Source organism: Oncorhynchus clarkii, chromosome 20, assembly GCF_045791955.1.
Source record: "Oncorhynchus clarkii lewisi isolate Uvic-CL-2024 chromosome 20, UVic_Ocla_1.0, whole genome shotgun sequence".
Lineage (NCBI taxonomy): Eukaryota > Metazoa > Chordata > Actinopteri > Salmoniformes > Salmonidae > Oncorhynchus > Oncorhynchus clarkii.
The window spans coordinates 56,111,708-56,139,135 of record NC_092166.1 but is presented as its reverse complement, the minus strand read 5'-3'; the positions used below and the strand labels follow the sequence as shown (position 1 = coordinate 56,139,135).

The 27,428-nt window shown below is 44.0% G+C and overlaps 1 protein-coding gene across 1 annotated transcript in view; it reads right to left on the bottom strand.

Annotated features, from left to right (window-relative positions):
- Nucleotides 1-27,428, bottom strand: part of LOC139377498 (glutamate receptor ionotropic, delta-1-like) — a 417,048-nt gene that overhangs the window by 138,899 nt on the left and 250,721 nt on the right. Inside the window, exon 4 of the mRNA XM_071120533.1 lies at nt 16,563-16,768. Coding sequence (XP_070976634.1) covers nt 16,563-16,768 — 206 coding nt within the window. The remainder of the gene's footprint in view (nt 1-16,562; nt 16,769-27,428) is intronic.

Genomic DNA, 27,428 nt, shown 5'->3' with positions numbered 1-27,428 from the left:
TGTGTTTCATCCGGGGAGAGTATTTTTAAGTCTCGGGCACTTCATAGAAATAAGAGTAGTGATAATCCATCTCCTTAAGAGCCTGTCAACACCAACCCTTTTACTCTTTCTTTCTCCTCCCCTTTGAAAAATGTTTGCCTCAAACCAATACAGAAACGCTGCGCTTCCTTCCTTCCATTTCTGCCTGATGAGTTTCCAAGACTGTTCCCCCTCCATCTGTCCTGTAACGCAGCTTTTAAGAATCTCTAACTCTAACATAACAAGGTGAAAATGTGCATGAATTCCACGTGAAATCAACAAAACACATCACCATGTCATTGGATTTGAAGTCATAGCTTGGGCGAAAAAAAGACATGCCCTTACGTTGACTACTTCTTCTTCAAATCGAATCAGTTTTCCACGTTGATTCGACGTTAAAATGAATTTCCAGTTTGGGCTCAGTGGGTGTGCTCAGTTCTCAGCAATAGCTCTCCAAAGCTTTCTATACACACTGTCATTTCTACACAAGTTCCCTTGCATGTTATTAAAGTCACAATCTGTTTTCTAAGCAGACAACACAACACGACAGATGTCAGCGAGCAGATGCTGCTTCAGCCATTTTATATACGGAGATTGTGACAAACTGTCTCGGACCTGGAGAGGAGAGAAACGTGAACACACATGAAGAGCCTTGCAGTGCTCCATCACTCTAGTTTTGCTCTGCTACAGGCAGGGATCTTTCACACTGAAGGCCTGAGTTCTAAAAGGGCTGGCTAGATTGACCCGACTGATGGCCACTGTCTGCTCCATCACCCAGAATAGCCAGAGTGAGTGAGTGAGTGAGTGAGTGAGTGAGTGAGTGAGTGAGTGAGTGAGTGAGTGAGTGAGTGAATGAGTGAGTGAGTGAGTGAGTGAGGGAGTGTATGTGCCTGTGTATAAAATAACGGATGAGAGCGTGAAAAAGTGAGTGAGAGAAAGTGAGAGAGTGAGCAAGAAAGTGAGAGAGAGAGCACAAGAAAGTGAGAGAGCAAGAAAGTGAGAGAGAGAGAGAGAGAGAGCACAGGTGAGAGAGAGAGGGAAAGAGAGCAAGAAAGTGAGAGAGAGGGGAAGTGAGAGAGAGGGAGAGAGAGCGCAAGAAAGTGAGAGTGAGAGGGGAAGAAAGCGAGAGAACTAGAGTGTATGAGGGAGAGAGCGGGAGGAAACGGGGAAGATGAGGCTCCAGACAGAGATAGATAATCCGTTGGCAGCCATGAGTTTCCCAGAGAATACAGCGGAAAAAGGAACAGAGGAGATCATAATGAGGTAGAGGAGACGAGGGACAGCCGAGGGGCCCTCAGGACACATGGGCCTGATAAGAGCAGACAGCCAGCTAGATAAACTCTCCATGCAGCAGGGGAAACACATTCCTCACAACACAGCTGGCCTGGAGTGTTGCCTGCCATGCCTGTTTCTTTACCAACACCCTGGCAAGCACACTATGGTCCCTACAGTATCCACAACCACTATGCCACAGGGACCACATGAACCAGGATCTGGGTTTACAGGATACATTGAATATGGCGATTCTCCTTTAACACCAAGAAAGCAGTCATTCAACTTGCCATTCACCAGCTTTTCAAGTTTAATAATCTCAAAATATGCTCGGTACATACCAAAGAATGGAGTTTTAATGAGCACTTGGGCTCCCGAGTGGCGCATCGTCTAAGGCACTGCATCTCAGTGCTAGAGCTGTCACTACAGACCCTGGTTCAATTCCAGGCTGTATCTCAACCGGCTGTGATTGGGAGTCGCATAGGGTGGTGCACAATTGGCCCAGCGTCATCTGGGTTAGGGTTGGCTGTCATTGTAAATAAGAAATTAAAGGTTAAATAAAAAAAGCAACTATCGCCATTACGGCCGGTATGTACTTCCGAAAAAGGTCCAAATAAAAAGTTACACGCAACCGAGAAAAAAAAATGTCTTGTCTGGAAAGAATCAAAGTCTTGTTTTTTTGACCAAGTGCGTATGCACCATATTCACCTCTTCTGCACCACCTGTAATGTTCAAATACACTAAATAAAGACTATCTGGAAATATACAATCACTGTAAAAACGTACCCTATATTGTCTACTTAATCTACTTATTGCTTTCCATGTAGCGCGGGTGAAACCACAGATTGATATGATGTTCATGCACTGTTGTAGGTGAGAAAATCAATGACCTTTCCTGCTGCTGGATCAGCCGACCTGTGAGTTGCAGTAGTTATTGATTTTATTGGAGGTGCAGGAGAGGTGGATTTGGTCAAAAACAATACTTTGATTCTTTCGGTAAAAACTCCATTATTTGGTCAGTACCGAACGCATTTTGAAATTATTAAGCTTGAAAATCTGGTAAATTACATTTAAGCTTCCTGGGCTTAAATGAGAATCAGCATATTCAAAGTCTCCTGTAAACCCAGATTCGGGTTCAAGGGCCACACAGCCACCTTCACACCCAGCTAGCAGACACTGGATGACAGAGGAGGGGACAGAGGGGGTCCAAGTGGTCTCTCAAGCAGTTATAGACACCGGTATGGTCTTGGTGTGGCTCCAGAGGCCCAGTCAGGGGTACGCTGAGGTAAGCTGAGGTGATACTGAGAATTGTAAATCATCCACCGCCAAACCTGACAGGCTGACACTACTCATGCCACCATGAAGTCTATGGTGCTTACTCAGCAAACCACTGTAAAGTACCATAGCGGTGCCTTACCGAAACTTCCACATTAGTACCAATCAATTGTCTCTGGCATTGTCATCCTCCTCATCATCATTATCATCATTATTATCATCATCAATCTCATCATCATCATAATCACCGTTATTCTCATATTCATCATCCTCATCCTCATCAGAATCCTCCTCATCATCATCTCTATAGCACTGGCAGGTTGTCAGCATCAGATAATACGTGCAGCAACACAGCGAAATGGGAGAGGTTCATTTCTTGATCTGACCATTTCGAAGTGATGACATTTGGCTCGCTTAACTCAACCTTCCTCTTTCACAGCCTCGCTTTTTGTCGTTCTCAGCACTTCAGGCCGACTCCCAGACGAAGCCAGCTTCTGAACAGTGACACCACCTGTCTCACGGCTGTGCTTGCAAGCGCAGCATTGCGGGCAATGGAGGCCATCTCTCATGCAGACACCACATTGCACATCGTCCTTAATAGATTGGCTTAGCCACGCACACACGTGCACTTGGGCTCACTGTTTCCCCATGTCATTGCCCCCAGCGGGACACAGTGAGCCCTCTTTGGATAATGACATTCAGATTGATGTAATCCGAGTCCGAGGGAAGGCCATTAGCTGGCCTGATCTAATGGAACCTCCTATCTTTTTTAATCACAGTAGGGGGAGAGTTTTCTCTATGCTTAAAAATTTCACTCGGAAAAAACCCTATCGGACGTGCATAATTATTCCTGGCCACACTCGTTTGCTCCTGCAGGGGAATGTGGCAGTGATGGATACTGGTGGCAGTGGGTGGGTGGGTGGGTGGGTAGTGTGGAGGGGGGAGGGGGGGGTGTGCAGCAACAGGCAGGAGTGACTCACAGCACGTTATGTCTCCCTCCCCCCAGAGGGAGTGCTGAGCTGGGCTTCTGGTTGGGGTGGTGGTGGTGTTGATGTTGGTGGATCCAATTTCTCACCTAGGACACTCTGGGCATAGCTCTCTGTACTGGCCATAAGGATGAGAAGTGGAGGGATCTGTATCTGTGTGATGGAAAAGTGGAACAGTCTGGATTCACAGTGGGAAGAAGCAGTGGAGAGGGAGAAGTTCTGTAGTGATGGTTGGAAGAACCCCTGCTTCTCTGCCAGGGTGACCCTGTGTGATTAATATAGTCCAACTTTCTACAGCTGCTAATAAGCCCCATCCCAGCTCACTCCCAACCCTAAACTCTCCAATGATAGGCAGTGAACCAGCAATCCTGGCCCTGTCACACCCCATCTTGTCTTTGGGGAGTGGCTAGCGGGAGCTCCCCGTCACTTCCCTTAGGCCATAGATAATGCGCTATGGACATGATCATAGTATGTATGCAATGTAGGTCAAGTCACCAAAAGTGCAAACATTTAGTATGCATGGAAAGGGTATACCCTGATGGTCATTGAAAAGCAATGCCTTTCTTTTTCCATCCACATTACCTTGTATGCATCTTCCACATGCGCCGTTTGGACGTTTCATCACCTTTCTGTGTCTTATTTCATAACTTAAAAGCCCTGATTGCGAAGGTGTCCGGCTTGAAAATCCATTCAGCCAGTTTGGAATCGGTGACTACATAAACCAGACACAACTGGTTTCAAGTGGCCATGAGACGCCATGTGATCTCCTACAGCTGTCTAACGGATGAACTGGGAATCAGACAGAGGGTATATGTACATCAATGGATAGGTAGAGCCTTCAGCTTCGTTATGGTGCGTTGCACAAGCCCTGCACTTTTAAAATGGTTGTGTTCCAATGGGAATTAGCGCATATTTAGAGTGCCACCTTCATTGTTTTATTCCTACAATACTTGACAAAGATGTATTTTGTTACATCCCTATTGTAGGCTAACTCTGTAAGCCGCCCTGCACAATCTTTGAAACAACAGCATCGCCTAGGTCTATATGTTCTCTCCCAGACTCATGGATAGAACTTTTGGAGTGTAGCATAAGGTAACCAGTCCATCCAGTATGCATAATAACAGTCATCACTCAAAGGCGATTACTCAAATTAGTTTAATTTTGGAGTATAGGTTAGACAAATGATGTACCAAAGACATCTTAAATCAGTTTTGTTTTATGTTTTTCTGCTATGCGTAATACGTGGTAGGCTATGTATTGTATAACGAACGACACAATCAACATTTTAATTTTTTAAAATGGGGGGGGGGGGGCAATGGGCTCATAGGCCCATGGGTATGCATAATCTCTAATATGCATATGAGGTTAGTTAATCTTAATTAATCACCTTAGAAAGAGCTGTCCATTTTGTTGTGTTAGGCTTTGAAACAACATCCACAATGACCATGTTCTACACTCAGAATCAACCTGCTGTTGAACTTCTTCCTTCAAATTGATCATCACAGATACTGTTTTGATGACAAGTGTTTGATGTGATTTTCGATTGCATTTGCATTTATGTCAGAGTGGTTAGAGGGACAATAGAGCCCTGAGTACCAGGCCATTAGGACCTCATGGTCAATAGCAAGTTGGGTACTACCAACGCATGTCCAGGGTGCATAAAAGGAGATTACCGCGGTCATGACTGCCAGCGTGGCAGTAATGCTGTCAACACAACAGCCCTATTCATCACCCATAGGAGACTTGAACCTCAACCAGAGAGCTGTGCATGACAGTGTGTGGTTAGCTAGGCAAATCCTTAGCTAGATTTGGCCAAAATGACCATAGAGATAGAATGCCATTCTAGGTCTGGTTAGACAGCTGACGTTGTACTCTCCACATACTCTTTCTAGGCATAACAATGTGATATTTATTGCAGAATTTGTTTGGCATTTTCTTTGCAACACAAACACACCCATCGATGTTTCGTTGATAAATGTATCTACACTCAAGCTGGGTGATGTTAGTGAAATGTCCACATATAGTCTAAACTTGTTGGGATATAAGTATTTCTGGGATTTGTCCCCTGAGAAATCTGTAACAGCGGACATAAGAGGACCCAAGACAAAACTAGCCAGTTACAGAACATTGTGTTGTATGAAAGCTGAGCTGACTGAACACCGGGCATTCAATAAGCAGTTAATACCGTCCCCATGGTAACGTGACAAGATGAAACGTTAAAAAATAAGTTGCAAGCTGCTTTCGTAGCAAAGTGTCGTAAAACACATTCCAGACACTGGTTCTTGCCAGTGTTGCAAATCATTTTTCAGGGAGAATCGCTGTTGGCTCCTTGATTTCTCGTTAGCAGTCTCAAAATAATGTTTTGCTATTGCCGCGACGACGCCACAGTACCAATTTGCCTTGCTGCAGCACAGCTGTGGTCCCCGATGTAGTGTTTACTGTGTCCCCTCCCCTTCTGCTTCTCTGCCTTTGCGTGCACTGTTGTTGTGACTTCTTTTTGCGGCAGAATTGACTGGGAAATGTTGCTAAATGCTATCAAAACCAAAAAAAGTTGGTGGCAAAACTCCCCAAAGGCAGCCTGAAATGTAGCTGAATTCGTCGCTAGCCCCTTTATGACTAATAGTCACTGAATAGGTCTGAAAACTCACTGAATATAGCAACAAAGTCATGAAATTGGCAACACTGGTAATTTGTAATTGTAACTGTAATTTGACAGAGAAATATCAGCTAAATAGGCTAGCCAGCTGCAGCTATCCACAAGCTAGCCTACACTAGCTTTAGTGTGCTTTAACCTACACATAGCTTTAGTGTGCTTTAGCCTACACATAGAACTGAATTAGCTGACCATCTCAAGATGGCGAGTCAGATGGGGAGAAGTCCTCAACTTCAAAACTTCTCTCCATAGCAAAGTTAGCTTAGCTTAGCTCACTGTCACTACTAACTACTGCTCTTGTTTCTTGTGATTGAATGGCAAAGACACTCTAATTCGGCTCAGTCATTGTCGCTAGCATTTCTAAATGAGCACGCTAAGAAACAAGTCAGGCAATTCAGTTCCCCAGTTCCCCAATTCAGTTCCCCAAATCAGGCAATTCAGTTCCCCTTTAACCCTCTTAAGTTAATTTAAGTTAATGCCTTCTGCATCTGCGGAGGAAGGTGGCCAAGCTACAGCAGTGTTTGCCAGACCATGAGACATCCTGAAAATCGAAACGTCTGTAGCGTCCGGTTTGGCCCACAAACTACTATGGCTAGAGAAAGATGAGGCTCTCACGAACACGTCCATGTTGGTTGTTTTGCTAGAGCGCTCACAAGCTTCACAAAACTATGCATGAAGGCTGCCCGTTACCAGTTAAACAAATGAATGGAAGTACTGTATATGGAAGTAGTTTAGTACCTAAACAAAGGGCTTAAATATGTGTAAAACACATTTTTAATAGTTTCCTGATGTTTTTTTTTTATATCTCTCAGATATAGGACAGCATTTAAAAACAAACTTCCTTTCGATTTCTTTTTAACTATCTGTTTTTCCATTGATTAATATATTATTCAATGTGATTCTATGGGCTAATAGCAGTAAGGCCAAATTCAATATTCAACATTTTTGGGGGGATACCTAAAGGGGTCGAAGTTTCCAAATCAAATATCTAAATGATCCTTGCTAAGACCATCTAAAAACAACCCCCCCCCCCTCCCCCCCTCTACCCCGGCTTAGACTCTAGAGGGTTTTAAAGAACAATGTACTGTGCACAATGGGGATCTAGGGTATTGCATCAATAATTCAAGAGTTAATAGTGACACATTTCTTCCTAGTTTGTGCTCTCAACATGTTGACATGTTACTCATTTCAAATGCATGTTCTTACTAAACCGACTGAGTGAAGCTTTTTGCTGTTACACTATTCCCTGGTGTTAGCTACATCGTTAGACTCAGCACTTTCACTGTAGCTAGCTCGGCATTTCACTTTGTCAGCACTCAAGGATTTGAGCTTTAAGCCTGATGACATCCTCTTCTGTTCAAGCCAGCTGCAGCTGTTATCATGTACTTTGCCATATTGCTTTTTATTAGAGTTAAGTGAGTTGACAAGCACTCGTGGAGAAGTAGGGATAGGCACCCAGCAAGGAACATAGAACATTCAGACAGACTTAGAACAAACGGAAACAGAACCTCTGTGTGTGTGTGCCTTGTGTGTGTGTGTGTGTGTGTGCGTGTGTGTTTACAAGTGTGTTTTTCTATATGTGTGTGTGTGTGTGTGCATACCTGCGTGCATGCCTTTGCATGCCCTTGCATGGTGTTTGTGATGTTTGCATGGCGTCTGTGATAATGGGAACATCGGATATAGCGATTGGTCCCGATGAAGAACTCCTGGCTTGTCTGACAGACAGACGTTCTCCCTGCTGTACCATCGATGGGCCCTCTGCTCAAGCCATACTGAATTTTCAAACTGCCTCAACTCCAATCGTTTTGAATCTTCAATTTGATGTTCATTGATGAATGATGCACATGGTTAACAAGAGGAACACAATGGAAATACGTTTCTATGTTTTTTTGTGTTATCCTCAAAATCTTTATTGTCATAGAAATCATACATATACAAAAGTATGTGGACACCTTTCAAATTTGTGGATTCGGCTATTTCAGCCACACCCGCTGCTGACAGGTGTATAAACTCAAGTGCACCGCCATGCAATCTCCATAGACAAACATTGGCAGTAGAATGGCCTTACGGAAGAGCTCAGTGACTTTCAACATGGCACAGTCATAGGAAGCCAACTTTCCAACAAGTCAGTTCGTCAAATTTATGCCCTGCTAGAGCTTCCCCGGTCAGTTGTAAGTGCTGTTATTGTGAAGTGGAAACGTCTGGGAGCAACAACGGCTCAGCCGCGAAGTGGTAGGCCACACAAGCTCACAGAACGGGACTGCCGAGTGCTGAAGCGCGTAGCACTTCATGAAATGGGTTTCCATCACCGTGCGCAATGCCAAGCATCAGCTGGATCGGTGTAAAGCTCGCCGCCATATGACTCCGGAGCAGTGGAAACGCGTTCTCGCTATGCGGACAACTGTTAGGGTTTAAGATTAGACTTGTCATGCCTGTGAGTGATAGAACAACAATGTATTTTATCAGTGGCAGCACAACAAATTACGTATCTCCGCATGTGACAAATGACACAGTCTCAAACAGCACATCCATTTGATATCTGTGCCAAGGTAAATGGCATACAAATCCCCTTACAATCACCATTCAGCTCAGTAAACCATCACATCCTGCAGTGTACGAGCCATAAAGTAAATCACATTTGAGCAGGACTCATTAGAAGCAGGTATAAGGACCGGGCTTGGACACGGCTCCTGTGCAAATGACAACACATGACACCTTGTAAACAGAGCGGGATTAGAGGATTCTTGAAGACAGGGTGTTTCTCCAAGTTTCATCCCCCCCTGCACGATGCTCTTAATCATTGCTAATCACAGGATTTGTCTCCCATCACATAAGTCCTTGCTGGCACAGTAGGACAGCATAAGTAATGAAGCAGGACATGTGTGAGGGAAAGGAGAGGAGAGAGGAAGAGAGAGGATGAGGAGAGGGAGAGAGAGAGAGAGAGAGAGCTGAGACGATGGTAGTTTGGCTTGGCTGGGATTCATGCTTAAAAAGGGCAAGTCATCTGTGATACTTCGGTGTAGATCTGACGTGCGATTTATTTAACTGATAATGCAGAGAAGCTGGTGTTTGGAGGATGTATTGGAATGGGTGTTGTTAGGCCCGAGACAAAGTCGAGGGACGGCAAACCATGCCAATACATCCTCCAAACACCGACTTTGAGGGCATTATCACTTTTATACAACGGGTTACTAGCATATTCAAATAATGACATGTTCATCACCAAAACATTTTTAATTCATTTACTTATACTCTTTCATCCTTCCATGAGATATAGTCCCGACACAAATCTATGGTTGCTACCCAAGCCAGCTGGTCGTTCGTTCTATCGGTTCGGGTGCTAGCTAACCAACTACGGCTAACTTAATGTCGGGTCAAAAAGTGCTGCCAGAAAAACAACAAAGTAGCTGCATTTGCATTTGCTTAAGCTGTTTTCCAGAGACATTTGTATACATCCATAACAATGAGCTAATGGGGAGCGATTTCACTTGGCATTGAAAATGAGCTCACTCGTCAGGACACTGTTGTTCAGAGGAACTAGCCAACAACACAATCACTTCAAACTGAATCTGGAAAGACTGCAAACTAGCTGCACTTTGTTTCTTTTGACCTTTTTTTCAATTGACATTTCTTTGTATTTATCCATAAAAATGATGCCGGCTGATCCGTGATTCTGACTTGTTGAGAAACGCTGCCTGCCTGTCTGTCTCGTCCCGACTCCCGACACGTTCATTTCTATAGGACAGCTTGAGATCAAATTTGAATATTGAAACAATGTTGCAAATGTCAGAGAGACAGACAGCAAGGTTAATACAAATCTCCACTGTTGAAAACTAAATGTTAGTCTAAAAGAAATGTGAGATAATGTCTAATCTAGGTGCTTTTTATAGTGGAGATCAAGTTAATACATTGCCTGGCTGGGCTGATGAGACAGTGGACTGCGCAGTCAGATGGAACAGAGAAATGTCATAGAGTTAACCAGTGGTAACTTGTGGAATAGACACCGTTTGGAATGCGGTTTTAACCCACCAGCATTCAGGATTAGACCCACCGGTTATATAAATACAATTAACATATGGACTTGTATGTCCTGTACATAATTGTGGACTTGTGTTCAATACAAAACGTTTCTTAATTTACATACAACAGCAATGAGACAAGTATCTCCCATTACCATCACAACTTCTTGGAAAGATGGTGCAAGCCTGAAGTGAATATACACTACATTCAGTTGGACACAACTAGAAATATTTTATTTAATGTCGGCGATAGATGTTAATGGTACTTGAAATGCAATAATTTGATCTCTTCTACAAATGTAACCCCCGGATAGCCTATTGCAGCCTATCTGATTGCAGAACATTACCCCTTACTTAAAGAGGCTAAGTGCAGAGAAGCCTGTCTTGATAGATATGGTTGCTGGGATCCAGGGCTGCTGTAGTCACTGTGTTCCTCAAGTTGGCAAATGACTCAAACTTTTGACAAACCAAAAATGAATGGCAATCAAAATGAATGGCAATCAGTTCTGTCAATATTTTGGAAATCGAACTTAAATGATTGAATCCCATTGGGGACTTTTGGTCAATTGCACACAGGCCCAAGGTGTCTTGACCAAGTAATACCAATTTGTATAAGATGAATTTGTGAAGCAACTGGCCTGAAATGGACTTTTATCACCAAACTTCAGCCTCTATACCCACATTAAGTCTAGCCAGAATGAATGACCTCCCTTGACAAAAAGGTGTAATGTACAAAAAAATATTTAAAAAAAAATGCATATCCTTGTGTGTTGTTTGATTGTGTGTGTGTGCGAGCGTGCGTGTGTGCGTGCGACTGCGTGTACAAGTGTCCTTGTGTGTGCCACAGCTCTCTGACCTTCCTTTAAACACTCCCCATGCTTCAAAAAAAAAAACTATCTCACCCCAACCCCTGTTCCCTCTCCTCCTGCTGCTGGGTTGGCTAATGAGAAACCTGCCATTCTGTCATTTACCGTGCACACAAACACACACATGCACGCACTGTCCCTCCACCCACCCACACACAGAACCTCCCCTCCCTCACCCACACACACAGCTTTCCACATGCTCCTCACCCCCCTCCTCAGGAGGTGGAACCTTGCCCACCACGTGTCATCCGTCATCTCCTGGCTGCCTGATGGGCGATGCCACTCAATCTGTCTTCCCTAGCCACGACAGCCCCAGCCCAGCCTCCCTCTCACCTCAGCGGACAGAAAAAACACGGGGAAAAGAGGAGGAAGACTGGCAGAATGAGGATTGATGGAGCACCCTGACAGTGTCCCAAATGGCACCCTCTTCACAGAGCCTATAGGGCTCTGCCCAAAAGTAGTGCACTATATAGGGAATAGGGACGTACACCTTCAGTGATTGGGGTCTGGCAGGGCCCTACCAGGGAACAGCGTTGGGAATAAATGAAAAACGGTGTCACTTCACAATCTGAGGCCTTGGCAAGTCTGGAGGCAGCACTGCGATGAGCTGAGCATCTGCACAGTGTGAATGTTAGGTGAAATTCACAGACTCCGCAGGAGCGAGAGGGGACCGAGAAGAGAGAGAGGAGCGAAAACACAGTGTTGTACTGGTGGAACTGCACTAGAATGTGTGTTTAGCAAGGTTTTTTTTAAATCCATCCTTATCGTGCCTTCCATCCTTCTATTAACTTTCCATGCACCCAACTATCCCTCCATCCTCAACCTGGGCCCTAAAACAACAGCTGTGCAACAGCTCTGAAGGGAGATAGGTCCTGGTGCGTGAGTACAGACGCGGATTGTCATGTACCATTGCATTGACTCGAGAAAAAGACAAGATTACAAGTTCTGTATAGCTCTGTACAGGGAACCACACCGAGCTCTTAACACCCGAGAGCATTAGTAGACCGCCATCTCTTACCGACGACATATGGCTGTAGTTCTATTTGGGATCCCAGTGTGTCTGAAAAGAGAGCACGCTCCCACATCAGAGATGCCAAAACAGCATCCACTAGCCACCACATCCAGCAGCTAGCAGAGAAGAAACATGAATATTTCAGCGCCAAACGATTAAAGTCACCTAGTCCTTTTCATCATTGTTTAAAGTAAGTGAACACGTTCAATGTTGACCTCCTTTCCCCTGGAGTGGGAAGGAAAGAAAAACAACTGAACGAGGCAAAACGGAAACTGGGTGTGAATGCTAACAACTGAGGAGAAGCCCCTGATTGAAAGGAGACGATTGCAGGCATTTGGTTAATCACTGCATCAATCCATCTCTTCTGTGGACATCACTCATTATTCCTGACAAAGGTATACTCTGGTATCTCTTCTAGGAGCAGCAGGGCTTCCTCTCCTGTACAGCACAGTTGCTGAAGACTCTTCACTGAGTGTTAGAACTGAAAGCCTGAGTGTGTGGCTTTGGTGTGTGTGCGTGGGCATGGGAGCAGCCTGAATCTTGACTGAAGGGAGACACAGCGGGGGTCCTGGGTACCTAAGGGGGGAGGGGGGGGTGTAGGGGGGGCAGTGCCATGGTTCTTGCTGTGCCTTTAACAGACGCCGTCTGCATTTAGTCACAGCATTTACCACTCACAAAAAGAGATAGCAAAGGCGCAGGAGATAAAGAGTGCCACAAATTTCACAGCACCGTGTGGACTACCTCTGCATCAGCCTCCCCCTCTCTCTCTCTCTCTCTCTCTCTCTCTCTCTCTCTCTCGTCTCTCTCTCTCTCTCTCTCTCTCTCTCTCTCTCTCTTTCTCTCTCATATTCAACCACAGCCATATTGTTTGGAAAAGGGATGAAAGATCACACATATCTCCCCTCAGCCACTCTAGCTTTAATCAGAGACTCAGCAAGGTAGTCTGTGTGAGACATTGCTCTCATAAGTGCATTCCCTGTGTTCTGGAACCTAGGCTATGGACAGCTTACAAAATGGCTACTAAGCATGAGCGTGGAGTCTGGAATCATAGTTTATTGAATCACAAGTGGATGTGAATGGCGCATTTACGCTTGAAAGCTAAAAAACATTTCCTTGTCACATCTCAAAAGGACTCTTAACACATTAATGTTCTCAAAGAGGCAATTCACCTTGTGCTTTTACTATGCCAAATAATTGTACATTTTGGTGGCCCCAGGAATCAAACCCACGACCCTGGTGTGGCAAGCACCAACTGAGCCATACAGGACCACAAACATGGTGGGTGAGCCATGTCTTCGTACCCTAGCCTGTCGGTAAGTGCTCATTTGCCGTAGTCACACGAGGGAACAAAACAGCCCAGACATGGAAAACAGAATCAATCATCAAAGCAGACACCTGGCTATTCCTGTGCACAGTGGCTCACCACCCCGTCACGTGTACACATAGATTTCCACTCAGTAGTGCTGAACACCAAGGCAATTTTTTAGTGCTTGCTGACAAAACGCTTTATCATTTCTATTATTATTTGTGAGATACAACCTCTAAATCAAACATAATGTTCCGTGTGCCGTCCTCAATCAAAATGAAATAAAAAGTCAACGATTTCCTTGAACAAGCGTATCACGAAGTGTCATATAGATTACATAAAGGCATCCATTATCTGGAGAGATATATCCACGCCACACTCAACCAGGGACTCGTGAAGAGACCGAGACAGAGACTGAGACCGAGATAGCGATAGAGACAAGCTGTGGTGTCATCAAAGTGGGTGTGTGTGTGTGGATGTGTGTGTGTGTGTGTGTGTGTGTGTGTGTGTGTGTGTGTGTGTGTGTGTGCTCCTGTGGTATGGATGTGCATTTATACTCTCTTTCCATCACTGACCACACATCCTCTGACAGAGCTACTGCAGGATCAGGCCTGCAGGGTGTTACTTGTCCTTTTATGAAACGTCCAACTGCCCAACAGCCACTTGAAGTCAGGCGAAGGCAGTGTGGGATGGCAGAAAGAAACTGTCTAACTATCTCTTTTGAAAAGTACCTTGAATTTGGTCTCATGTCTAATCAAGTGAGAGTGCTCACCTGTCATCTCTGACAGCCACAACAAGACAGGCTGCTGCGTCAATTTTATTCCTCAGACGGCCAACCGACTGCATCTCGCCCACCAGCACCCCGGCTACACTTCACCAAAAGGCCACGGGAGAAGGAAAAGGAAATAACTCTCAATAACACACTTGGCCAACAGGACTGTCTGAGTAACTACAGCATGACCTACACACCTTAGGGATCGGAGAGGAGCAAGAGGCCTTAACACTCTAAGCAACCCACATGAAATAATACTATGGTATACTATGGTATAAATACTGTAGTATTCACTGTAGTGCTTTTGCAGACTTTACTGTATTGTTCTCTGACTAAGTCAGAAAAAAAATGACACTGAACACTGTAGTTTTTAGATTTAACTATAGTATAAATACTGTACTAAAATAAAGCTGTAGTACATACCATGGTAATTCATTTAGTATTTTTGTGTATTGTAGTACACAGAAATATTTCCTGTTGTGTTTTTGCGGACTGTAATATATTGTCACATTTACTGTAGTGTTTTTATGGACATTACTGTAGTTTTTACTACAGTATAGTGTTTCTGTTTTATTATCTTTGACATACTGTAGAAGTGGAGGCTTTATCCTTCATGAAACCTACTGGAGAAATTCTAAAATAACACATTTTCCAGAACCTGTAGGTGATGAGGACTGGGGTTTGAAATGGATAGTTCAGAGCTTCTGTTTTTTTAATTACTTGTAGGAACAGAATATGGTATATACTTGGCATGTAAGTTTGTCATGTACAGTATGGGTGGCACAAATTGCGATATGGTGGATGGGGAATGGACAGGTACTTTACTGTAATTTTTACTATGGTTAAAAAAGTGTGGTGTTTTTGCGGACAATATTGTACTATTTATGAGAGGTTTTTTTTGTGTGTGGATAATACTGTAGTTTTGAGGGATACTACAGTGTGTAGTGTAATATTCTACAATATACTAAAGGTAAGTACTGTAGTATTTTATAGTAATCTGTAGTATTGTTGAAGTGAAAATCACTTGTCGATCCAGGGCAATGCCAGTGGTGCAGCACTCAACACTCGTCACTAATAAACAAGTCCAAATCTCACCTCCAACCAAAAGACAGACAGTCTGTTTGTCTGTCTTTCTAGAGGCTGGGCAGAATAGATGTAAGAACACCACAGTCCATCCAGACAGACAGGCAGTGATATTTTACAGTATGGAACAGCGTGTCTGGTTTACAGAGCAGTACAGCTAATTCAAATATTCACAAGCATTTCCCGGTAGAGGCAGAGTAGCAATGGGAGTCGGAGTATGACGAGGCATTAAAGATTAAAGCAGGTAGCTGCCACCGGCGCCCAGTTTGACTGACGTTCCAAAGAGAATGCAGCTGCCGAGTCAGAGGTGCCATGGTTACACCTTCTTCTCTCATTGCCTGCTAAAATTAAAACTTCTAAAAATACAGCCTGCCTGGGCTGAGGCTTGGAGAACTGACTCATCCATATGCATGAGAACGGTGTTCCTTCTCCACTCTGTCTGTTAGTTGTGGACGGGCCGTCTGCGGTGCTGAGCCTGAGTCCCAAGACATCTCCAGGACAACTGACAGACTGAGCTATTAGGAGGCATGTGTAATGTCTAATGATAGACAATGCCCCCGAACCGTATGTTGACCAGGGGGGGGGGGGGGGGGGGGGATTCTAGAGGGGGAATATCAGGATAATCCCAATCGTCTTGAAGAACCATCTGGCCTTAAATGGCCATGAACTCATTTAACCTACAGCCAGAAGAGGACGGGCCACCCCTCGGAGCCTGGTTTCCTCTCTTGGTTTCTTCTTACAGTAGATTCCTGCCACTATAGGGAGTTTTTTCCCCTAGCCACTGTGCTTCTGAATCTGCATTGCTTGCTCTTTGGGGTTTTAGGCTGGTTATCTGTCTAGCACTTTGTGACAACTGCTGGTGTAAAAAGGGATTTAGGAAATACATTTGATTGGTTGATTCATTGATTGACAATGTCACATAGAGGTCAACACTATTTGTCTGATAAGTATTGTATGTATAGGCTAGTTGGTGAAAGGCTATGTCTAGGGGTGTTTCTGTTTGTGTGCACAGAGCATGTGAAGTACATGTGTGTACTGTATGTGTGCTCACACGTGTGTGTGTCTGTGTGTGCAAATGTGTGCTCACACATTTTTAACTAGGCAAATCCATTAAGAACTAATTCTTATTTATAATGACGGCCTACCCCGGCCAAACCTGGACGACACTGCGCCAATTGTGCACCACCCTGTGGGACTCCCAAACGCGGCCGGATGTGACGCAGCCTGGATTTGTGTGTGTTCAAGTGCACCCACGAGTATGTACGTGTGGTTATACCTAGGCCTAAATTCTCTCACTTACCTGTTGGATGAAGGCCTCCGCTCCTCGGGGGCTGAGCAGTAGGATGGCACGTCTCAGCGTGTCCCTGTAACGGTTGAGCTCCTCTGTCCTCATGGTGTTGAAGAGGTTCGAGAAGACCTTACTGATGTTCCTGTCCACTCTCTGTAGAGATACGTCCAGCCCCTGCCGAGATGTCTGGTCCAGGAAACTCTGTAGGCCACGGATATCTGAGGAGAGGAGGAGGGTGAGTGGGGTTAGACTAACTGGACACGGAAACCCCTCTAACATCCTGCAGAGCCCTCTGAGTACATCAAACATACCGCATAATTATGGCCCACAGCATCCATTGCACTTTTTTTTACTCAGATTCCATCTCTCAATAGCAGAATTTGACTAAATGTAATATTTCCACTGTGATTGCTAGCCCGTGGTGGTTCTAGTGTTAACTGGCATATTTGAAACCCATGACTGGAATACACAAATAATGAAATCACTACCTGGCGACAAGGATTGTCATTTAGATAAACGCACACACAACAAACAACGCTGCTTTGAGATTCAACCACAAAGACCAGGGAGGGAAATGATGTGGCAAGTGGTAACATGGTCGGCACAGCTTGTCCCATGAATTAAACGCAGACATTGAGGATTGGTTGATAACTAAAAAAAACATCTACAGTGAACCTGAAACGGTTTCTCGATCAACACTTTGATATGCTCAAAAACAACAATCACACGCATCAAATGCGAACAAGATCTGCCCTATCCTTGAGCCAAACTTTAAGGGAGGCCTCCAGCTAAACAATCCGTATGTAACAGTGGAAGAGGCTTTTACAACAATGTCAGCAGAAGATAGGGCATTGCTGACAAGCACGAACAAACATTTGAAAAAGGTGGATTTATTGCCTGGGTTAATGGAGGAGGTCGAGGCCCTCAAATCAGGAATGGATTACAACAATAAAATGGAAGAAATACGAGCTGAAAATAAGATATTGACAACGACCGCGGACTCCCTTATAAGCCACCCCGCAGAGGCTACGGTAGGATAATAACGCAATGAAAGCAGAATTACTTGATCTGAAGTGGAGATGTATGGAGAATTAATATTGTTATGATGGGAACAAAGGAGGATGAAAATGAAAACTATCTGGCAACTCGAGGATAAAGTCAAGGTTTTCATGAAAATTCATCTCGAGATAACAGGTGGATACAATTGATTTTCAATGGGCTTATCATTTCGGTGGCAGAGGGGAGGGAAGGCCCGGTCCGTTCTCCATTCGTGAACAATTTCTCCATGAAATAGTGGCGAGAACGTGCCCTGTATCCCACTTTCAAAAGGCTCCGAGCTGAGAAGCCGAAAGTTTGTCTTGTAGTCGATAAGTTGTATGTAAAAAAAAAAAAATATTTGGGGATTCGAAGATAACAATGTTGGCTATGAGTGATAACTCATGCTGAGGTAGTCCCCGATACGCAACATTACACCACACTACACGTTACAATCTTGTATGATGGACTCATCCTTTTTATTCATACAATACAGAACCTTGGACAATTATGGACTTCAAATTTGTCTTGGGTTTATGGGAAGGCAAAAAACGGCTGAGGCTAAAAAAAAAATATTTTGAGGACCGTACAGATGTTAAAATGGTAAAACCAAGGTTGGGTTTTGAGTTTGATCTGATACAATGTCGTTTTAGCGATTGGGGTATATTGTGACTTCAATGCTGTTACACTGTAGCTGCCCTTCTAGCAGATGTGATTTGGGATGAAAAATATTGACCTGTCTAATGTGGAACTAGGATAGGATAAACGATTGATACAGTAAGAGGGTCAATAGCCTGTCTAGGTTCTCTACTGGAGTAAGCCTATTCGATCCTATAACAATTGGTGTCACTATCGTTAAACACCATTTCAACCATAAATCTCATTGGGAAAAAAATGCAAAGGACGTATTGTTCAGATGCAAACCCAGCAAATGGGTTAGGTGTTGGTCAAAGGGGTCAGTTGACTCTGCTAGCAACTGGCAGGTTAACACGGGGTTAAACTGAGTATAGCTGAAATTCATCATTAGAGCCAATATGATAACTGGCTTATGGAAGCACTTCTCTATGCGAGAAGTATATTGTGTTTTTACACAACCTATATATGCTACCGGTATCTTTCCTCCCCAGTGCTATAGGTCTATGTGTTAAGCAGCCTAAGTGATTGAGCAACAAACCTAGTGTTAAAAAACAACAAAGAGGAAAAAGGGAAATCCAATACAAATATTCTTTACTTTGATAGGTCTGCCGTTGGGATGAAATGGATGCGGTATCTATCTATATGCATATTCTGTATATAGTGTCTTCAGAAAGTATTCATACCCTTGGACTTTTTCCACATTTTGTTACATTGTGTTGCATCCTTAATTCAAAATGTATTAAATATAATTTTCTTCTCTCTCCCATCTACACACAATATCCCATAATGACAAAGTGAAAATATGTTTTTAGAAATATCTGCAAATGTATTGAAAATGAAATACAGAAATGTCTCATTTACATAAGTTGTGTTACAGCCTCAACTTTTCTTCTCTCTCCCATCTACACACAATATCCCATAATGACAAAGTGAAAATATGTTTTTAGAAATATCTGCAAATGTATTGAAAATTAAATACAGAAGTACAAATATTCACAACTGACCCCTTCATTTACATACTTTTTAGAAGAACTGTTCGCAGCGATTACAGTTGTGAGTCTTTCTGGTTTCTAAGAGCTTTCCACACCTGGATTGTGCAACATTTGCACATTATTCTTTTCAAAATGATTGTTGATCATAGCTAGACAACCATTTTTAGTTCTTGCCATAGATTGTCATTTAGATTTAAGTCAAAACTGTAACTTTGTCTTTCAGGAACATTCACTGACTTCTTTGTAAGCAACTCCAGTGTCGATTTGGCCTTGTGTTTTAGGTTATTGTCGTGCTGTAAGGTGTCTGTTGGAAAGCAGACTGAAGCAGGTTTTCCTCTAGGATTTTGCCTGTGCTTAGGTAACCTTCTTTTTTATACTGAAAATCTCCCCTGCCCTTAAAAATGACAAGCGTACCCATAACAGGATGCAGCCAGCACTATGCTTGGTACTCAGTAATATGTTGTATTGGATTTGCCCCAAATGCAACACTTTGTGTTCAGGATAAAAAGGTAATTACGTTGCCAATTTTTATGCAGTATTACTTTAGAGCCTTGTTGTAAACAGGATGCATGTTTTGAAATATTTTCATTCTGTACAGGCTTCCCTTTCTCTCTGTCAATTTAGGTTAGTATTGTGGAGTAACAACAATGTTGTTGATCCATCCTCAGTTTTCTGCTATCACCGCCATTAAACTCTGTAACTGTTTTAAAGTCACCATTGGCCTCATGGTGCAATCCCTGAGCGGTTTCCTTCCTCTCCAGCAACTGAGTTAGGAAGGATGCCTGTATCTTTGTAACAACTGGGTGTATTGATACATCATCCAAAGTGTAATTAATAACTTTATCCATCTACCCTTCTCCGTGAGGCATTGGAAAACCTCCCTGGTCTTTGTGGTTGAATCTGTGTTTGAAATACACTGCTCGACTGAGGGTTAATTGTATGTGTGTGGCACAGACATGAGGTAGTCGTTCAAAAATCATGTTAAACACTATTATTGCACACAGAGTGAGTCCATGGAACTTATTATGCGATTTGTTAAGCAAATGTTTCCTCCTGAACTTATTTAGGCTTGCCATAAAAAAAGGGCTTGAATACTTATTGACTCAAGACATCACAGCTTTTCATTTTTTATTAATTTGTACAGATTTGGAAGAAAAAAACCATAATTCCACTTTGAAATGATGAGGTATCATGTTGAGGCCAGTGATAAAAACAAATCTCAATTGAATCCATTTTCAATTGAGGCTGTGACACAACAAAATGTGGGAAAACTCAAAGGGTGTGAATACTTTCTGAAGGCACTGTATGTCAAGTAACTATATTCCTACTATGTACAGTTGTGAAGAAAAGAAAGAGAGAAGTGCCATGTATGTACAATGAGTCTAGATTGCACATGTAACAACAAACAAAAAGAGGTGTTAAAAAATAGGCTATTAAAAACTTTTGCCGTGTTTTGGGTTCGACAACAGCAGAGCAGCCTTGGCCCAGACATTGTGAAATATTGCGAGACATTGTGCATTGTGCCCCACACTGTGGAGTAAATTGCCTGCCTGTCGATCTCTGCTGCTGGCAGTTCAGTAAGTGTTCAGCGGAAGGAGAGTGGTAGAGGAGGTCTGGGTAACTCGGTGCTTTCTTTATTGTGTTCCCAGGGCCTCTTACTCACAGTCCTAGCCTATGGTGGGGCTCCGGTAGCTAGCACCTGTCTACAAGTCATCTTCCTTTGTCTAGGAGTAACAACTCACCACCGAAGAGAGTGGTTTCATTGCGACAATTACTTCTCATTTGCATCATTCTCTTCTTGGTGTGATAACCTATTCAGCTATCACTGAAGTGATCCATTTTAAATGTCTGAGACAGGTGGGTTCATTCGAACATCTCTCATTCTCCTTCTTCTTCTCCTCTCATCGCTGCTTATTAGGAGTGACAGGTCGCTTGTAGAAAGTTGTGTCTGGCTGTCTACTGTACTCCTATGTAGCTCCCTCTCTCCAGAGTTTAGTGGCAAAAATCCTGCTTAGTCTATGTTTCCATGGTGAAAAAGGAGATGGTAACAGGTCTTCTTTCACAATGTCCTCACCAAGTCCTCTCACCAATGAGAGTTGTTGTAGTCGCTACAAAACAACAACAAAGGACAAACATTTACTTCCTGTTGATTCATCCTGAAGAGTACAGTGAGTAGTGCCTTGTGGGGGGGCGTAGTCCTTCTCAGAGCGAACCTGGCAATTATCTGTATTAATCAAAGTGTGTGCTAGCACCACTTCCTGGCTTGGGGAGATTACTATGAATCATACATGGGGCGGCTAATGTCTTACTAGCGTTTAACCCCTGCAGGTAGAATTTGCCTTGCTGTGAAACCCACTTCGCATGTTTTCATTCCTGTTATTTTATACAGTTATGGATATTGTGAAACTATTGGTATCCACTTATACTGAACAAAAATATAAACGCAACATGCAACAATTTTACTGAGTTACAGTAAATTCATTAGGCCCTAATCTTTTTATTTCACATGACTGGTCTGCGGTTGTGAGGCCGGTTGGACGTACTGCCAAATTCTCTAAAACGACGTTGAAGGTGGCTTATAGTGGAGAATTAACATTCAATGGCAACAGCTCTGGAGGACATTCCTGCAGTCAGCATCCCAATTGTATGCTCCCTCAACTTGTGTGACAAAACTGCACATTTAAGGGTGGCCATTTATTGTCCCCAGCACAAGGTTCAGCTGTGTAATGATCATGCTGTTTTATCAGCCTCTTGATATGCCACACCTGTCATGTGGATGGATTATCTTGGCAAAGGAGAAATGCTCACTAACAGGGATGTGTGTATGGACAATTTCCGGGGATCTTTTATTTCAGCTCATGAAATGTGGGATCAACACTTTACATGTTGCATTTATATTTTTGTTCAGTATATATTTCACTTGGGGGGGGGCAGACACGGCTCCTTATCATTCAAAGCCTAACTTTGGTGGGTTTGAGAAATCCTTGTTTATGAACATTCTAGATTTGCATTTTCCTCACTTTTCCTCAGCTAATCCCTATAGATTACAGCCCAAATCTTTTGTCGGCTGCAGAGAGAGTGGCAGTGATGGGCTCTCCAAAGCTGCTTGGCTTCGCCTCATGGACTTCAGCAACAGCTGCTGTGATCCCAGTGAAATTTAACTAAGACACTTAGGGGAGCATCATAACAAGCAGCATAAGAGATAATCAAAGAGGAGCAGGAGAGCAAATCTCATCAAAGAGGCCCCATCTCCAACCGTCTCTCCACTGGCGGGAAACAAATGGGATTTTACAGGATGTGACTTTCTCGCTCGGTCTCTCTCTCTTTCTCTCTCTCTCTTTCTCTCTCGCTCTCTGTCCCTCTCTCTCTCTCTCTCTCTCTCTTTCTCTCCCACTCTCTGTCTTTTTCTCACTCTCCGTACCTCTCTCTCTCACTCTCCGTACCTCTCTCTCTCTCTCTCTCTCTCTCTCTCTCTCTCTCTCTCTCTCTCTCTCTCTCTCTCTCTCTCTCTCTCTCTCTCTCTCTCTCTCTCTCTCTCTCTCTCTCTCTCTCTCTCTCTCTCTCTCTCTCTCTCTCTCTCTCTCTCTCTCTCTCTCTCGCTCTCTCGCTGTTTCTTTATTCGTGGGTTATGTGAATCATCATGAGGGCTGCCACTACCGCGTGAGGAGAGCAGAGAGCACACACACATCCACTTGCATGCACAGGCACAGGCACGCACACTATTCCTAGCCACAGACACAGACCGCAGAGGTGAGGTGAGGGGCTGTGTGATACAAGCTGACAGTCCAAATATGGCCTTTTGTGTGACAGTGCTGCCCCCAATGCAATGGATCGAGGTAAAAGCATGCACGAGAAGCCAGCTGAAGTTCATGTGACGTAATACTCCAATCACCCTGCCCTCCTCTCGACACTGCATGACATAATCAAATGATTGTGATGCTAAGGTGAGATGCTGTCAGTGGATTGGTTGTACACAGTATGTCATCATGATAGGGCTAAATAACAAAAACAAGCAAACATCCAATCACACAATGATGACCCTCAAGAGAGTGAAGGACGGAGGGATCAAAGGGGGAAAACCGAGCAGCTCATAGGATGATATCACCAGCTATCACAGAGTATGTCCAAAATGGTACGCTACTCCCTATAAAGTGCACTACTCTGGGCCAGGTCCCCTAGAGTAGTGCACTATATAGGGAATAGTGTGTCATTACAGTATGTAAACAGCTATTCCCCTCTCTCATCATCAATGAAATGTCCTAAATGAGTATCCATGTAAACAATGCAAGATACATGGGGTTACATGTTTACTCAATGCAGGTGTCATGAATGACATGACATTTGAAGTGTGATTAAGCTAAGGCAGAGATCCACAGCTCACATTACAGCCCAAACTCTTTACAATCAGGTTCTAGCCTCATTCAATATTCAAACGGAATATCACTTTTCAGTCCCTCTGTTTGTTTTGAATCCATTATATTGGTGCAAATCAAAGTAAACGCAAATAAACATAAATCATCATGCGCTGACAGCTGTGCATTGCCGAGCGCGGGGAAATGTAAGAATTGTGAATACGAAGGTCCCACTGACAGTTCATTTTGCTCCAATCCTCATAAAAAGACAAGCATTTTAATTAGCCCCTTCAGTGAGACTCACATGTGTTGCTTGGTATGACAACGCATTTTATGTTCTATTTCCTGCTGTTTTGAACAATAATTGAGACTTTTACATTTTCATCTCTGCTGACAGGTGTGACATTTGCCTTCAGGAGACATATTTTTCATCGGCTGTTCAAGCGGCCTGTTTATGGATGAGAGATTTCTGCTATTGAATAACCATAAAAACACCCTGTATGATCTTTCAGACAGCTGTAAGTAATAAGCAGAGAACAGGACGGAAAAAGATGGAAGACAGATGATCGAATTCAATAGAATAGAAGCCGACATACATCGCCGCCAATGTTGATGCTGTGTTGTTGTTGACAAACCTCTGCGCACGCACGCACACACACACACACACACACACACACACACACACACACACACACACACACACACACACACACACACACACACACACACAGCTCTTATTTTAAAACTGGAAGGATCTAGCTAGCCTGAGTGCCAGTCTGTTTGTGCCATCGTGCCAATTCCTTGTCACTCATTGTCATGCCAATCATTTTTGTTTTGCTTGACGAGGACTGCAATGGTATAAGCAAGAGCGCAAACTGATCTGGGAACACACTAGGAGTGATCTACCTGTGAGGGATCTACTTACGAAGCACTACCTAGGCTCTAATAATGTTGTATGTTTTCAGTTTCCAAAGCCATTCTGTGATTGTGTATGACCACAGGAAAAAGAGCTACATGCATTTCAATACAAGCCCAATCAATGCATTTTGAATGAGAACAGTTTCACTCTGGGCTCAGCTCAGTCCCTTCACATTGTTGTTGCATGAGGCCCGACTGGAGAGAGGAGCTAGCGAACACTGTCCTAGTCCTGCAATCTGTCACCACCATCTGCCCTCAGGACAGAGAGAAGAACCTTGGAGACATGTGTTATCTCGCTGTGATGTCATCTGTCTGTCTACGCGCCACGCTCCACACCAGCCGACTGAGGAGGGAAAGAATCGCTCACCCGAAAAAAGGTGGAAAGAAGAAAACACCAAAAAAAGGAGAGGAAGGCACCTTGGACAGCCAATTACCTGACGTTGGAGAAATGCTACACGTCAACCTTTTACGAAAGCCATTCTCGCACCCGCTGGAAGAAAAAAAAACAAGTTTTCCCACAAGAGCCCTGGCAGTAATGTGACGAGCATGTCCTGGAATGGTGGGATTTAATTGTGCGCTTGTATAATTGAACAGTGTGTTCTCTCCATTGACTATACAAGCACTAAATGTAAATTTGCCCCTCAAGTAGTAGCTCTTCTCTCTCCACGAGTTTTCATGTCCTGCCAAGGCGCTATGCCAATGGGTCAAATCAAAGAGCTACGCTAGATTTTAGGACCGCAATGAACAATCGATATCGCAGGGATCTGGCACATCACACGTGAGGGCAAGGATAACGAGTGTCGGTGATAACTCGATTTTCCCTCTGCATAAACAACCCTTGATACCGTACGACACCCAGATATCATGTAAGCGTCTTAATGTTATCCAGCTATGGCGAGGGCAAGCTAATTATGCTAAGTGTGGCTTTCCACAAGGTCAGATGGTTATCAAAGCTCCATTCCCACTTGATAAACAACACTAATTGGTACAAGCGCTTAAAAATATGAATAAAAAAAAGGAGACAAATCATCACGCTGTATCAACCCAGCCAGCCGACTAATGAAACCCTCCCAGTAGAGTAACTGTTTACGTTGCATCAAAGTAGCAAAGCTCCGCGCGGTCTGTTTGTCCCTCTGATGATCCAGAGGATGCGTGTTGCCCGGCTGCCCGCGTATCAAACACTGCCAGACCAGGACATCCAGCGGGCCTCATGTAACCGGATTAACCGGATTTATATGTCAGCTCTCTGGACAAACCCATGGACGCTCTGACTCCCACTCTGTGTGAGATGGGTTTTTTGAGACGGCTTAATGACCCCCGAGGCCGGTCTACAGAGACCCCTTTGAAGGCCTCTGAATTTGTTCCTGAGCCTATAAGGCGAGTGTGTGTCTGCGCTACTGTACTCTACGAGTTGGCTTCTTCTAGCCAGGTGACAGCTATTGTGTCCGGCTTGCCCTTTGCACTTAAGCGACGTCACTGAAAAAGGATACGGCGCCGGGTGGCTCTCTCTCTCTCTCTCTGCTGATATCTATTTCTGTCTCTGCACAGTGCCCTTTAGAACGTAACAATCACAAGTGGAGTAGAGAGGCGAGGGGAGATTGTGGGTGCATAGAGGACAGAGAGGGAGGTGTGAGTTTGAAGTGGGCGGGGGGGGTGGGGGGGGGTGGGGGGTGGGGGTAGTGGTGGGCTAGCCGCTGGTACTGTTCACACCTTGTTTCATTATGCTAGCAGCTCTCTGCAGATGTTTTCTGCTTCAGATGCATCTCCGTCCCTCTCTCTCTCTTGGCGCACGTCAAGACCAGACTCATTGTAACTGTGGAGTATCGAGAGGTACCAAGGCAATTGATACAAGGCGAGATACTGTATCGCTTTTTTAAAAAAAGATGAACTTTTGTGATTAGCTGGTAAATGGCACTTAGAGATGGGCCTATACTTCAACTGATTTATGTTTTGTTTTTATTGATGATCTTGTAAACATGAACTGTGAAGCCATATGGAAACCAAAGAGGAAGGGCCTAAACCTTCATCTGATGTTTTTTGTGGGTGTGCGTGCGTGTGCGTGCGTGTATTGGAAGCATAGAGACATAATAGAGAGACGTGTTTGAGAAATGTGACGAGCGGATGAAAGACGTAGTAAGGGTTGCAACCACGCCGATGGCATCACAGGAGAGAGCCATCTGACTAGGCGTCCTGTACGATACCAGACAGAGGCGAAGACGGGCTGAAGACAGGCTGCACAGTGTTGGCTACATGCATCTCTATCCATATTAGCAAGATGTCCATATCCTCTCATCTTCTGCATGTTACTCTTTGGCTTGTCAATAGAGGCTCCTTAGAGATTCCCACTGGCAAGCCTAAAGTCGGGGCCTAAAGGAAATACTGAACACGGAGAAATTACAACGGAGAATGCGCGACCGGAGGAAGTAATGATCGAGGGGAAAACAAGAAGTTCCACCTTCTTTTCACACCGAGATACAACATCCAAAACACCTCTAGCGGTGTATTCTCCCTGTGACCATGAAAGGATCCGAGGATGATAATCACGTTTACGAATCCAAAAAGAACATACTTCCAGCCAGTTATCCTGCCCCGTCGACAACGACTTGGCTCACAGACACGCTATAATGAATTTCACGAGACTGCAGCCATACATCCTCAGTTCTATTAGGAGTAGCAAGCCGGCTTGGCCATGGCAATTGTGTGTGTGTGTTTGTGTGTGCGAGCATGCGTAATGCCTGTGTGTGGACTTATTGCCAAAACCTCGCCATACAAGATCTGTTCTTACAGTTTTTTTAGATTGCTAAACGACAGTGGACACAACTGGAGTCACATGTGCAAAACTCGAACTACAGTCTGCACAGCAGCAGTTCATGTGGACCAAACTCTAGTTCGTTTTTCATTGCTTGAACACAGTTTTCAAAACTCTACACACTTATCCCATGACT